Source organism: Castor canadensis, chromosome 19 (assembly GCF_047511655.1).
Source record: "Castor canadensis chromosome 19, mCasCan1.hap1v2, whole genome shotgun sequence".
NCBI classification, from domain to species: domain Eukaryota; kingdom Metazoa; phylum Chordata; class Mammalia; order Rodentia; family Castoridae; genus Castor; species Castor canadensis.
Genome location: NC_133404.1, coordinates 9519616 through 9534739, shown reverse-complemented (window position 1 = coordinate 9534739; position 15124 = coordinate 9519616). Strand labels below are relative to the sequence as shown.

General features: G+C 40.5%; 1 protein-coding gene across 9 annotated transcripts in view; it reads left to right on the top strand.

Annotated features, from left to right (window-relative positions):
* The first annotated feature begins 6120 nt into the window (after positions 1–6120).
* Positions 6121–15124, top strand: part of Mthfs (methenyltetrahydrofolate synthetase) — a 275932-nt gene continuing 266928 nt past the window's right edge. For 3 of the 9 annotated variants that reach the window (XR_012443824.1, XM_074061484.1, XM_074061486.1), the window contains exons 1-2: positions 6487–6673; positions 11637–11898. Coding sequence is in view for 8 of the 9 variants with exons in the window: in XM_074061484.1 (XP_073917585.1) it covers positions 6557–6673; positions 11637–11898 (379 nt within the window). In the remaining variant the exon portion in view is untranslated. Of the gene's footprint in view, positions 6327–6485; positions 6674–6774; positions 6889–9942; positions 11494–11636; positions 11899–15124 lie in introns of those variants that run through there. The other 6 variants (XM_074061482.1, XM_074061483.1, XM_074061485.1 and 3 more) reach the window with 5 other exon arrangements.

The window sequence follows — 15124 nt, the reverse complement described above, 5'->3', positions numbered from 1 at the left end:
ACTTTATTGGAATAATCAGCTGCTCTCCCACCTAATTGGCTCAGAACACAGTCACAACATTGACTTAACAAACACCTGCCAAGACCCACTTTTACCCAGGTCTGTGCTGAGCACCGACACAGGGAACTATAAAACACAGCTGGGAACTGGAGGCTCATGACTGATATCCAGAAGATCACGGTTCAAGGTCAGCCTAGGCAAATAGTTCATATAGATCCCATTTCCTAAATAACCAGAGTAAAAGGAACTGGAGGTTTGGCTCAAGTGGTAGAGACCTGCTTTGTCACACACTCTCCTGGGAGAACATGAGTACAGTTGGTGAGACACTGCTGTGACAAGAGTGAAGCAGTGTACTGTTGTTTTTGGAGATACTGAGTTAGAATCTGATTGCTTCCACGTAGTAGCTATGTGAGCTTGGGGTTTATATTTATGATTTCCAAACCTGTTTCCTTATATAGAAATAATACCTACTTCATAGTTTGCTTTGAGTGTGTAAAGAAATTAGCATAGCACCTGACATGTAGAAAGTTCAGTAAATGGAACCTCTTATCACTGGTCTGATTCTAGCCCAGATGTTAGTTCTCTGTTGGCATTTTTTTTTTTTTTGCTTCTTTCTTCTTTCATGCCACACTAATCAGTCTTATGTTCTCCTTCTCCACCCCCCAAAATCCACACAAAGCTGTGCACTAGGATCCCTGAAAATCAGTGAGGAAAGCAGCAACATGGTTTAGGTTGTATCCACATAGTACACAACTGAAAAAAATAATGATTCTCCAAGAAATGGCTAACATTTTTGTTCTTTATAGCTTCTCTTCGTAGCTGTGCTGCTTCCAGGGACTTTTCCTAGTCTCTCTTCCCTCCAGTGCAGGGGAACTTGTCTTATTAGCTCTGCCCTTCATTCTCTGAGTCACTACCCTTTCCTCTGCCCTTTGAGAAGCATGGCACTTTAGGGGCCATCTTTTGTCATTTTGACTGTCACTTTCTATCCCAAGTGACTTATGGAAGTATTTCTTATAAAAAAAATATTCACATACATGGAAGTTTTTCTAGGTGAATGAAAGTTTCACCTTATTAGGACATCATGATAACGCTGAAGTCAGTTGTGCCCAGGGAGCTATGGAAGTGCAAAATACTGAGGTAGCAAAGGGTAAGAGCTAAAGCTGCAAAGGTAGTGTGGATCCTGGCTGAGAGGAACCTCATATCCCATTAAGAAGTTTTTGCTGGGCATGGTGGTATACTTGGGAGGCTAAGGCAGGAGGACCTTGAGATCAAGGCCAGCCTGGGCTATATAGCTAGACCCTGTTTAAAAAAAAAAACAAAAAACAAAGCTTGAACAACAAAAACAGGAGAGAGAGGGAATCCTTGTTAAAAGGAAGCTTTTACTGAAGGCAATTTTCAGAGAGAATGATTTGATTAGAATGTTCTCTTGTAAGGAGCTAGGTTTGGCAGTGGTGGGCCTGTGTAGGATGGTTTAATGGCTGAGAGACTGGTTAGCAAGCAGCCTGCTGTGATAGAGGGTTAGTACCTTCATTGACTTACACTTGGGGCCAACTAGAATTTCCAGGTTATTCATAGGATGAACCTTCCTATTATATACCGTCATAGGTTTACTTGTTAACAGGGTTTTAATTTTTGATCTTAGATTGTGAATTTTAGTTTTAAAAATTTGACGTGATTAAGTTAGTCTCTGCTCATTCTCTTCAGTATTGGCAGTAGTGGGGTTTGAACTCAGGACTTTTCACTTGCAAGGCAGGTGCTCTTCCACTTGAGCCATGCCTTTTTCTTCAGTATTAAGAATCTTGTGATGAAATTTTTTTTAAACTGTAAAAATGTTCTGTTTCTGTTTCTCACCATTCTTCCACCCACTAATTTCAGCATCCATCAACAGATCTTGCCTCCAACAATTATTACTGCAATGTTTGCCTAATGGTGATTTTCCATTTCCATTGCTCCTTCCACATTTGTTAATTGGAATTATATGGCAAAGCAGTATGTCCCTTTTCTCCGATTTATTATTCATATCAGTGCTGACCAATGAACATCTATCATATTGTATGGGCTATAATGTAAGATTATCATTATTTTCTTTCTCAAACTGTCCCTTTATTGGCCATTGGGAACTCTAATTTGGCTCCTGGCTCCCTTTTGACACTCTCCCTTCCTTTGGGAGCACATTCTTGTTTTGTGGCACTAGAAACTGCTCTAGATTCTTCTAATATTTTCTCAGTCTCAACTCCAGAACCAATTAGGTTTTCAAGAAGCCCTATATATTTTTTTTCCATTGCAGACTATTTAGAAACAAGTGTGTAGATGCTAAATTTTATTATGCTACTGGGGTATCATTGCTCCTAGATCCTCTAACAAAAAGAGCTAGTAAGTGTGCCTATGCTTCAGCACATCTCTATTCATCTTTATCTATCCTTTTGTACACACACACACACACACACACACACACACACACACACACACAGAGCCATGAGTCAGTACCAACACCTCAAATTCCAATCCAATACCACAGTGGTCACTTTGGTCTCCCCGCCTTTCCTTGTTTATAACTTCTTTTTCCAACAGGGACAAATCTGACTCTCATTATTCACAATTGATTTGCTTATTTGTTCAATTTCAAAATACAGATAAAAGTTTCACAATTGCTAATTTATACCCCTGTGAAAAACAAATGTACTAACTAGGGCACAATATTTGTATATAGTTCCTTTTTGTCTTTAGCCTTACCGTACAGTCAAAAGACTATTTTCCAAAGTTACTTAAGTGAGTTCTTTTCTTCTCCACCCAGTTTGTTGTGGTTATATGCTAATCATTATAATGTACTCTGGTTAGTTTGTTCCTGCTTTATTCTGTTTTAGCTTGCTCCACACCCTGGCTGACTGTACATGTGTTTGTATATATGTGAGATATTACCATGGTTATAAGAGTTGGAGCTATATACAAGGTATCCTCAAAGAAATGTCACTCTTTCCCCATTACTGTTCCATTTCTTTTCTCCTATTTTTCCCATCCTCTTCTCACCCATTCCACGTAGGTACCCAAACTTCATCTTTGGTTTATGGTCACTGCATTTAAAAAAAAGAATTAGCAGATACATGTACATTTTCTTTTACTCTCTTGTTTTATGGAGACACTGTTCACAGTCTGTTAAATTCATCCTTTAAAATGTTCAATTTAATGGTTTTTGGTATAATCACAGTGTCATACAACTATCATCATAGTATCATTTTAGAACATTTTCATTTCCTGAAAAGACAAACCTGAGCCCCACTTCTCTGCCCCTTCAGTGCCAGGCATTCACTAGTCTGCTGTGTTTTTATGAATTTGCTTGTTTGGGTATTTCATCTAAAGAGATCATACAATATGTTGTCTTCTGTGTTTGGCTTTTTTTTTCTACTTAGTAGAACAAACCATGTTATAGCATGCACCAGTACTTCATTCCTTTTTATGGCTGAATAATATTCTGCTGCATGGCTGGGCTCATTTTGTTTGGACATTCATAATCTGATAGAAATCTGTGTTGTTTAGACAATTATACTATAAATGATGCTGTTATAAATACTCATGTACAAGTTTTTGTGTGAACACTTTTCAGTTCTCTTAGGTATAGATGTAGGAGTGAAATTACCAGGTCTTATGGTGACTATATTTAACTTTTTGAGGAACTTTGAAGCTATTTCCCAAAGTGGAAATATTCCCATGGGTTTGAGTGTTTAAACCTCTCCACAACCTTCCCAGTACTTGTTATCCACTCCACCTTTTTGGCTTTATTATAGCCACCCTAGTGGGTGTGAAGTGGCATCTCATTGTGTGTGGTTCACACTTCTCCAACGAGCGATGATGCTGACTATCTGTTCATGTGCTTTTTAGTCATTTATATATGGAGAAACGTCTAGTCAAATTCTTCACCCATTTGAAAACTGGGTAGTTTTTTTTCCTTCTTTCTGTACCTTTGTCTTGAACTCAGGGCCTCCACCTTGAGCCACTCCGCCAGCCCTTTTTGTGTTAGCTGGCTTCGAATTTCTATCCTTCTGATCTCTGCCTCCTGAGTAGCTAGGATTACAGGTGTGAGCCACTGGAGCCTGGCTGGATTATAGAGGTCCAACTTTCTTCTTAGGCATGGGGGCACTCAGTTGTCCCACTGCCATTTGTTGAAAAGACCATTCTTTCCATATAGAATTATCTTGAGTAATCTTCTGAAAAATCACAAATGTGAGGGAAGATCCCTTAATGTTTAGACTTCACAGTCTCCTACAGTTCATTATAAATTCATTGTAAGTTCATTATAAATTACCTAGTCTCAGGTATTCTGTTTTAACAGCAAAAAAGTACTAAGACATTTTATGTATTAGGGAGACAAGTCCTTTGTGGTATATGTTGCAAGTAGTTTCTTCCAGCTTTCCAGTTGTCTTTTTGTTCTCTGTGTGTTCTTTTTTTCTACCAATTTAAAATACTATTATGAAATTCATCAAGCTATTATTACCACTGGATTTCTGAATCACAGTGTGAAAAGCTTTCCCTCGTTTTGAGGTTACAGAGGGCTTGTCTTGCTTTCATTTCGTACTTATATAGTCTCAGCTTTTATACTACATACCTAGTGCATTTGGCTAATTTTCTTATTCTACATGTGTAAGGGATATAATTTTTTTCAGCGTGACTATAAAATTGTCCTAATACCATTTATTTAAAAAATGTTTGCCCCAGTGACTTGAAATATCATCTTTATCAAATACTAAATTTCCATATGGCTTTTGGCCTATTTCTGTGCTTTCTCTTCTACTCTACCTCCCATAAAGTACCAGTACCCTACTGTTTCAACTACAGAGCTTTACAGTATGCTTTAATGTCTGAAGGGATAATGTCTGTGGTCTTTCATTTCTAGAGTTTTCCTAGCTATTCTTTCTTCTTTTTTGCCAGTATTGGGGTTGAACTTAGGGTGCTAGTCAGGTGCTCTACCACTTGCGCCAGTCAATCAGCTCTTATTTGTGTTAGATATTTTCAAGATAGGGTCTCTGGAACTATTTGCCAGGCTGGCTTCAAAACTCCATCCTCCTGATCTCTGTTTTCTGAGTAGCTAGGATTACAGAGTGAGCCACTGGTGCCCAGCTCCTAGCTATTCTTGAATGCTTGTTTTTTTTTTTTTTTTCCAAACTTTTGAAAGTTCATTAATTATATAAAACTCACTAATTTTCACATCAACTTGTAAAACTAAATTCCAGCCTGCAATATATTTAAAAGGTTAATACCTTTACCCATTGAAAGGTTAGTGTTAAAAAAATCAATCACTGGATTACTTGTCGGGGTGGGGAATCTGATGTGTCACCATCTTCTCTCTGTCCAATACAGGTCAAATGACCTGTTCTAGAAAGGTCACTTTGGGCCATTTTCTCATCACCTGCATTTTCATTTTTTAAAACATTTTTATTAGTACATGATGGTTATGCAGGGAGTTTCGTTTTTGCACTCTGGTTTGGTTTAAACCTCCATTTTTTCTCCCTCATCCTCCTTCCCCTTCTTAAGGTGACTTCCACAGGTCACAGTGTTCCATATTCATACGTGTATAGAAAGTACCTCAACCATATACACTTTTACTCTCTCCTTAACATACCTGTTTTACATTTCTGACCTTCATTTTTCCAGCGTCTGTTCATTGTTACTGGAGTTTTGCTTTAGTACTTTACCTATAAATATATTGTACTTTAATCAGCTTAACCCTATTACTCTTCCTTACCCTTTCCCCCTATCCTGTATCGTTCAACAGTTTTCAGTGTTTCGTTGTGTCGTTTCTACACTGGTGTGATGTATTTCAATTTTATTCACTTTGTCTTTTATTTTTCCCTCCTCCCCTAGTCTCCTCTAATATTCTCACTTTTGAAACCTGCTCTTTCTATATGTGTGTATGCTAATGCTTGTATGTGTAATTGGGTCTATCTTCAACATAGGAGAGAAAACACGCAACCTTTGTCTTTCTGGATCTAGCTTACGAAGAGCTTTTATTGTAGGAGCAAGTGCCAGTTACTCTTCAGTGACAACGTTGTTGACTGAGACAACAATGAACAGAGCAATCTACTTTGAGTCCTAAGTTCTCCAGGGGTGAGGAGACATCTTCTGTAGGAAGGACAAGTCACCGGCTGCACCTGTCCAGTGCATGGACAATGATCCCACTGAGAAACAGAGGATGTCACTTTGCGGTAAAAGGGCATTTACACTTTAACCGGTAGGGGCAAAGTTCCCCACTGGTATCCTGTCCTTCTCCATCCCCCCTGCCTGCCCCTTCTCTTTAAGCCCCGCAGCCGGGTTCTGCACAACCCCAGGCGATGGTGAGTACGGCATAGGGGCAGCGCGGGTCTCGGAAGGACCCTTCGCGGTGGTACGGCTGACACCGAGGCTGGGGGAGGGGCGGCCAGGGCCCCCGCCAGGCTCTGCCACGTGCTGGGGGGCGGGGTCAGACCACACGCCGGTCCCGGCGGGAGGCGTGCTGGGGGCGTGGCCGCGATCCGGAAGGCCCCAGGTTGGCTGGTCTTGCCGGGAGCAGCCAGGGGCGGACGAGATGGCGGTGGCAGCTGTGAGCGTCGCCAAGCGGAGCCTGAGGGCCGAGCTGAAGCAGCGTCTGCGGGCCTTGAGCGCTGAGGAGCGGCTGCGCCAGTCCCGTCTCCTGACCCAGAAGGTGCGCCGGACTCCTGGGTTGCTTGAATGCCAGTCGGCCCGGCTGGCGTCCCGGCTGGCGCCCCGGGAGCGCGCACGTACTCTCGGACACGCACACGTCATCACGGGCGCGCGTACGCACTCGGCGCGCGCGCGCCCCTCCAATCCCGATCCCTTTTGCGCTATGGCGGGCGAGGGGCTGAGGAGAGTAGGCCTGCGGAGTAGGGCTGTGCTGATGTTAGTTTATTCACTCAGATGGGATTATATTTCCTTCTGAGGGAGGAAGGCATCGCTGGGTGCTTTAGTAATGTAGAGAAGACAGGTTCTTGGCCTTAGTCTCCAAATCTTAGTCTCCAGTTTAAAATTTGGCGAATTCAGTCACATACGCGTACCACTTAGTAGCAGCCCACACTTTTCTGTGGTCTGGCCGTTGGATGTAGGGGTGAAAAAGATGATTGTTGCCCTAGAACAGCAGAGAATCTAGAAGAGGACCCATGTAAATAGTACATTTCAATGCAGCCAGAATAGGATGAACACCAATGTGTGACAGCCTGGGGGAGAGAATTGGAGAGCTTTCTTTAGGAAGGTGTTGGGGATGACTTTTGCAGGGCAAGATGAATTTTGTCAGGTGAAGGAAAAGACGGGCTGGGGACATGCACAGCGTTACTTAGGAAGGGCAGAGTATATTTAAATTGTGCACTGGTTTTAATCTGGCTGCATGCTTTTTAGCTGGTTATAGTGTTGGACAATTCCCCGTTCAGAACCTCGGGTTCCTTATCTACAAACGGTGATGTCACCTTGTAAGCCTGTGTGCGAGTTAAGCGGAATGCGTACACTGAGTGCTTTACGTTTTGGGTGTACGTTGGTGGCATTGGGCTCATGGGTCGGGGAGACCATTCAGGGTCTGTTGTGCTATCAGGTGAGGTAATGACGATGTAAACTAGAGGGTGGGCGGAGGAGATGGGGAGAGAAGGTAGAGGGAGGCCGCAGTGAGGCTGGGCTTGGCAGTTGATTGATAGAGGTTAGAGAGCACTGGAAAGGGGGCTGTGATGGAATAATGGTGTCTAACATCGCTAAGCATAAGGAATGTAGGAAAATAAAGAGTTCAGTTTGGTGTCTTTGTGCATAGATTTTTACTTTCTTTTTTTGAGATGGGGTTTCACTGTGCTGACCTTAAACTCGGCTCAGATGATCCTCCTGCCTCAGCCTCTCAAGTAGTGTCTGTAGATTGCAACTTGTAAAATCCAGGTGGAAATACAGCTATATAGAGGCAGAATTGCTGACGGCAGTAGAATGACAACTAAGCTGGAATCAAAGGAGGAGAATAATTGTAAAACAGACCCGTGATGCTCAGGGATAATGCATTCTGTCTCATACAAATATGCACCTATAAGCAGCTCTTATGTATGTGATGGATTTTACTCTATTATATTTCACTTGAAAATACTGATTGTAGCTTGTAACTCATGACCAACCAATGGACCATGTTCTGAAACTGACTAGCATAGTATTTTGTCTCAGTGAATACTCAATAAACATTAAATGATATCTTTCCCTGAAACTAACAGTACCTTTAGTTAGGTACTTTTTGTGCCTTTTTGGCACAGTACCTTTTTATAATTTAGAGACTTATTGGAAAAATAATGTAAAGAGATTCTGCTATATGCTGTATCTTGACTCTAATTAAGATGAGAAAATTAGTTGTCCTCTATTCACTTTGTCTCCTTCCAATCTCCTGCCAGTTTCTGACACCAATATTATTATATTGTCAAGGTTTATATTAAACTTTGTTCTGTAATTGTGTTGAGTCTACTGAGCAGTAGTTTTAACTTCCAAACTTGAAGTCCAGGAAATAGTAGTCACATATTTTTATTACATACATAGTATTCACTGCTGTATAATTGGAAAATGTAAGGAAAGGGTATATAATTATATGTCACTAGATATGTGTATTTCAAGTGTTAATACCAACTATCTAATTCCTTTACCCTCAAACCATTCCATATTTTACTTTGTTCACATTTGGACCATATATCTGATTTAGTCTGAATTTTTCCAGGAAGTTTTGATTGTTTTCATTTTTGGCAAAACAAGAGTATAACTTTTATCTTACCAGTAGGTTCTTTTTCATTTTGTCTGTTAACACATAACTACCTTTAACTTAGGGCCTCAAGATAGCTAGGGAGACACTCTACCACTTGAGTCTCTCCACCAGCCATTTTGGTGTTAAGTATTTCTGAGATAGTTTCGAAAACTGTTTGCTGAACTGGCTTCGAACCTTAATTCTCTGATTGCTGCCTCCTGAGTAGCTGGGATTACAGGCATGAGCCACTGGTGCTTGGTTTGCTGCAGGATCTTGCTGTGTTGCTCAGGCTAGCCTGGAACCTGGGATCCTCCTGCTTCAGCCTTCTGAGTGCTCGGGCATTAGAGGTTTGCACTACCACACCCAATTTATTATTATTTCCTTTGTTCCTTTCTAGAATTCTTGTTAAATCGATAATAAAATCCTAGATTGTTCTATGTCTTGACATTTTTTAATTGATTTTTCTTATTTTGTCTTTTTTCACCTACTCTATGGTTTCCTCCTAAATTGTTTTTATTTTGCCAATCACAGTTTTAACTTCCAGTAATTATTCCTTAAATCTCTGATGGCTTCCTTCCCATAGGTGTCTGTTGATGTCTTATGGATGCAATTATTTTTTTGAGTTTGTCTGAGATAACTAATTAGAATTTCTTTTTTTTTTTTATTATTCATATGTGCATACAAGGCTTGGGTCATTTCTCCCCCTGCCCCCACCACCCACTCCGCCCCCTCTCTCTCCCCCCAGCCCCTTAATACCCAGCAGAAACGATTTTGCCTTTATTTCTAATTTTGTTGTAGAGAGAGTATAAGCCATAATAGGAAGGAACAAGGGTTTTTGCTGGTTGAGATAAGGATAGCTATACAGGGAGTTGACTCACATTAATTTCCTGTGCGTGTGTGTTACCTTCTAGGTTAATTCTTTTTGATCTAACCTTTTCTCTAGTTCCTGGTTCCCTTTTCCTATTGGCCTCAGTTGCTTTTAAGGTATCTGCTTTAGTTTCTCTGCGTTAAGGGCAACAAATGCTAACTAATTTTTTGGGTGTCTTACCTATCCTCACCCCTCCCTTGTGTGTTCCCGCTTTTATCATGTGCTCAAAGTCCAATCCCCTTGTTGTGTTTGCCCTTGATCTCTGTTCCATGAATAACTTATTATTTCGGTTTCCTACTGGGTCATTTTTCTCTCCTTTTAATATTTTTAATCCTTTTATTTTCCATTTTGGCTTTCCAGAATATTTGATGATCCTTTATTGTCTGTACATATTTGTGTATGAAAGTGTATTAGCCAAAGGAGGTTTCCTCTGCCTTTCATAGTCACTTGGTTGGGATTTATGGGAGGAATTGATGTTCCCTGTCCTGCGCCCATGTTCTCGGTGTCATGATCTGCTGCTTTGTCTTGGATGAGTCCTCTGTCTTGCAGAAATTAGTCAGATCCCTCTTTTGTTCTTGGTATAATAATGGATTATCTTTTTTCAGGCTTTGTTACAAATGTCAAGTAAATGGGATTTGAGGAAGGCAGATAAGTGTGTAAACATAGTCTCACACTGAATCTCAACTGATATTTCTTACTGCTTATTCAGCTCTCAATTTTCTATATTCTGCTTTAAAAAGAACAAGAAAGACACTTAAGTTTCTCATGTGGTACCAGGATGCCAAAGCCTCAGGCCGACTGCTTTTCACATTCCCATTTGCTTTGCTTGTGTCAGGTCTCGTAGCAGCTGCACAACTTTTGAGAAAGGAGGAGTTGGCACCCTTAGCATGGTTTAATGTGCTCAGTTTCTTTGTTCCCCTTTTATTAGGAATGACTTGACTTTCTGTACCTGTATCTTCCTGCCCGTCATATTTATATGCTGCTTTTACGCTTTTCTTCTTAAAGCTTTTAGGACAGGGGAGAACAGAAAAGGAGGGGAGGAAAAAGGGGAGCTAAGGCCCAACTTCTGTTTCTAGGCAAGTTCCTGAGATGGCTGACTTTTTCTTTTTTTTCACAGCACTGGAATTTGAACTCAGGCTCAGTGCTTGCTAAGCAGGTACTCTTGCCACTTGGGCCACTCTACCTGCCCTTTTTTGTGATGGATTTTTTCAAGATAGGGTCTCCTTGTTTGCCCAGGGCTGGCTGTGAATCATCCTTCTGATCTCTGCCTCCTGAGTAGCTAGGATTACAGGTGTGAGCTACTGGAACCTGGTGATTTCTGACTTTATGATAAACAAAACTTAGTCCCCTTCTGCCAGATGAATGATTCGGCTGAATATGGATTATTTCACCAGGACCCCCACCCACCCATTTAGTGAACATTTTAACACTTAGTTGAATAGAATGGTGTTAGAGCTAAGAGACAGTTATATGTTTTCCACTTTAGTGAGCTACCTAGATGTAGTTTGGGATACTACATTTAGGGGACATAAATAATTAGTGATCAATTCACAATGCAGAATTATGTTTTAAATTGTATATTAGCTCTAAATATAGAAAGTTCTGTAGAGGTTAGAAAAAGTTAGGATTTGAGTTGGGCATCAAATGGGTAGAATTTAAGAGGAGAGAAGCCTGACAATCCAAGGACTGGAGTAGCTTGTGGGAGCCAAGGTTCAGAGATGAAATAAAGCCAAGACTCTGGGGGAAGTGTGTGAAATGATGAAACTACTGTAATGGGTAGGTAGGGATCAAGCCTGGAATTCTGCAGATAGACAGTGTGTCCCCTCCATGATTAATGAGTTTTTACATCTACCAAAGTAGGTGAGCTACAAGGGGCAAAGAGATCAGACAGGTAAGTCAGGTGTCAGGACTTAGCATTGTCCACTCTGGTTTTGGAAGGTTAGGTTGGAGGAAGCTGAAAGAAGAGACAAACTGTTAAGGGGAGTTCCTAGTGTTTAATATCAGAAATTATAATTGCCATAATTTCCCATTTAGGTGATTGCCCACAGGCAGTATCAAAATTCCAAAAGAATTTCCATCTTTCTGAGCATGCAAGATGAAATTGAGACAGAAGAGATCATCAAGGACATTTTCCAACAAGGCAAAACCTGCTTCATTCCTCAGTACCAATTCCAGAGTAATCACATGGATATGGTGAAATTAGCATCACCTGAAGAAATTTCTTTACTTCCCAAAACGTCCTGGAATATTCATCAGCCTGCTGAGGGAGATGTTCGGGAGGAGGCCTTATCAACGGGTAAGTGTGTTGGTGTTAGAATTGATGTCTTAAGATACTGTCAGACTGTGATGAGATCTGTTATGTTTGCGTCAGTGGGAGTTATTTTTCCTATAGAGATGAATTTGTATTTCATTTATATTATAAGACACTTACATTACCTGATTTAGGACATGATGCCCTCTGTAAGTTGTGAAATATAAACTGTAACATAAAGTATCAATGTGTTGTTGCCTTCTCAGGCAACAGTGTGGTTCAGTTATAGTCTGTGGGGCTAATGAATATTATTATTAATGCTGATGAGCATTTTTATCTTCAGTTTGGAACTCTCTACTACCTTCTTGACATCTCTACTTGGATGTAACATGGCCATAGCAAATACAACATGTTCCAAACAGATTATGTGCTCCTTAACCTTGATTACTGTGTGTCTATCAGTGCACAGCACCAGCATCCATCCAGTTGACCATGCCAGAAATCTTCAGGACATCCTTGAGTCCTGTCTTTCTCTCCTATCATACATGCAGTCTATTGCCAAGTCTAAACTGCCATCTTCTCTTGCTGAGGTCACTGTAACAGCCTCCCAACAGTTCTTTCTGTCCATGTCTGTATCTTTTCCCTATCAGTCCATTACTTACATGATAATTGAAGCAAGATTTCTTTCTATTTTTTTCCTTTTCTTTTGTGGTACTAGGATTTGAACTCAGGGCCTCACACTTGCTAGGCAGGTGCTCTGCCACTTGAGCCACTCTGCCAGTTCTTTTTTTTTTTCTCTTTTTGAAGCCAAGATCTCACCAGGAAACCTCCCAAGTGCTGGGAGTACAGGTATGCACCATCATGTGTCATGAAACAAATTTCTAAACTACTAATTTGGAGGCTGCAGAGAGGCTTAAGTGGTAGAATGCCTGCCTAGCAAGTGTGAGGCCCTGTATTCAAACCTCAATACCACCAAAACAAAAAAAAACCAATCTGATTACTTCTGTCCTCCATTCAAGGTCTTTTAGTGTTTTCCTGCTGCCCTTAGGTTGAAGTAAATAATCCATGGTCATGACCCTGCTCATCTTCCCATTTTTGCATCTTTCCGCTTTTCTAGTTACAAGGCTACATTCCAGCCACTCTGAATATCTTCCAACCCCACTCTCCTTTCTCTACTGCTGGATCTTTATATATGCTGTTCTCTGGCCAACAGTTGATTGGGAGATTTTATCATTTTTTTAAAAAGTGAAATAGCTGAAAGCAAAACAATCTAAGGGTACCATTTTGTAATGTAATGCCTCAATCCTGTCTTAGAGGTATTTGTGTTTTCCTTTTCTTTTCTTCCTTTTCTTTTTTTATTTATTTCCAGTGCTGGGGATTGAACTCAGGGCCTTGCATATGCTAGGCAAGCACTATACTACTGAGCCATACCCACAACCCTACTGGTATATATTTTGACTGGGACGTAAATGGTTACAAAGAAACCCCAGCACAACTTTATGCAATCTTATCTCAATATCTGACCCTTCTTATATAATACCATAACCTATAAAATCAATATGATTGAGTGGGAAGGGACAGGGTTAATAACTTACCTACTTTGCTGCTTTAACTTCCCATATTTTTTTTAATCTTGGAATTTTATGGATGTTTAGGCACCAAAAATACATTCAGATTAATTCCTTTGTATTCTGTGTCAGTAGACCAGATGAATGTAAGCATTATAAAACTCTTTCATATCTTCAAGGGGAAAGACTATAAACATTGTGATACAGTGCAGCAATAAGGGAATGCAGCCTCTCGGGGAGTGGTCCAGGCTTATGAGATAAGGAAATACAAGAAGCTGTAGGCCTCAAACTTGTAAGGCTTAAACTTATGCTGGGCACCAGTGGCTGATGCCTGTAATCCTAGCTATTCAGGAGGCAGAGATCAGGAGGACCACGGTTCAAAGTCAGCCCAGGCAAATAGTTCCCAAGACCCTATTTTGGAAAAACCCATCACAAACAGGGGCTGGTGGAGTGGTTCAAGGTATAGACCCTGAATTCAAACTCCAGTACCACAAAACAAAAAACAAAAAACATCTCCTTAATGTACTGTTTCTCTAGAATCTCAGATTTTAGTGCAGAGCACAAAGTCTGTTTACATTCTATGCGAATAACTCCTGCCATGCTTGCTAGTTGAATTTCTACTTGGTCTCCTCCATTAAGCAGCTCTTCCAGAGGAAACCCATTCCTTTTAGAACAGCTCTGCTCCTTCTGTAGCATTTTCCTTTGGTTAAACTAAAGCTTGTTCCTTTGAACTTTCATGTACTTACTCTAGTTCTGTTCACGTCCATCAGGGGGGTAGAGTAGGAAGAACATAATCTTTCCTTTTTACTTAGTTGTGCTTTCTGGTTTGAAAAAGCTCCATTCAAGTCAATGAGCTAAGTCATCTGTATGGTTTTTAGCACGTCACTTGGCACATAGGAGCTATTCAGTAAATGGTAACTATTTTTAAGCCAGGAAGATGGAATTATTTATTATATGATTAACTCTTTGCTAGCTGAATATTTGATGTTTTGATAATTTCCACCAGACATTTTCTGAGCATCTATTTTGTGTCAGATACTATATTAGGTCTGGAAAGATAAGGTCTTGGATCTCAGTAGACTCACCTTTTAGCTGGTAAGACAGAAATTACATGTTAACAGAATAAGTAGCACATTTTGTATAATACATCAAATATAATTGTTATCTGAAAAGATAATGAATATCGTAAACAAAGAAATTCGGGGGCTGATTGGTCCTGAGCAGAACAAAGTCTACCTCAAAAACTAGTTGTTCACGTTTTCCTTCTCCATAGCATTTATCCCTGCTGTATTTGTGGAACCAGAGGCTTTCCCTGCATATTTTCTTTCTTTCTTTTTTTTTTTTTTTTGATTCTGCAGGAGTAGGGGATTATGCCTTAGTTTCTTGCAGTTGCAGTCTGGGGGCTGAAGGTTCCTGCAGTTGTTTATAGAAATGTTTGAGTAGGCAGTCTCTCTGCTGTTTGTTATCTCCTAGCATCACACTCTGTACTGTGGATTTTTACTTGCATCAGCAGTCTAGAATGTGGCAACTTCAGTGCTGAAGCATAAATCTAGCATCATAGTGTGGGGACAAGCTGATTAGAGCTCAGATTGTTCTCTGTGTAGCCTTTATAGTCTGTTTATTTTTCTGGTTTGCTCATGTTATCTCAGGTTAGAAAAGAGTGAGACCTTTGGTGTCCTCAGTTGCAATTGCAAGTTCCTAAG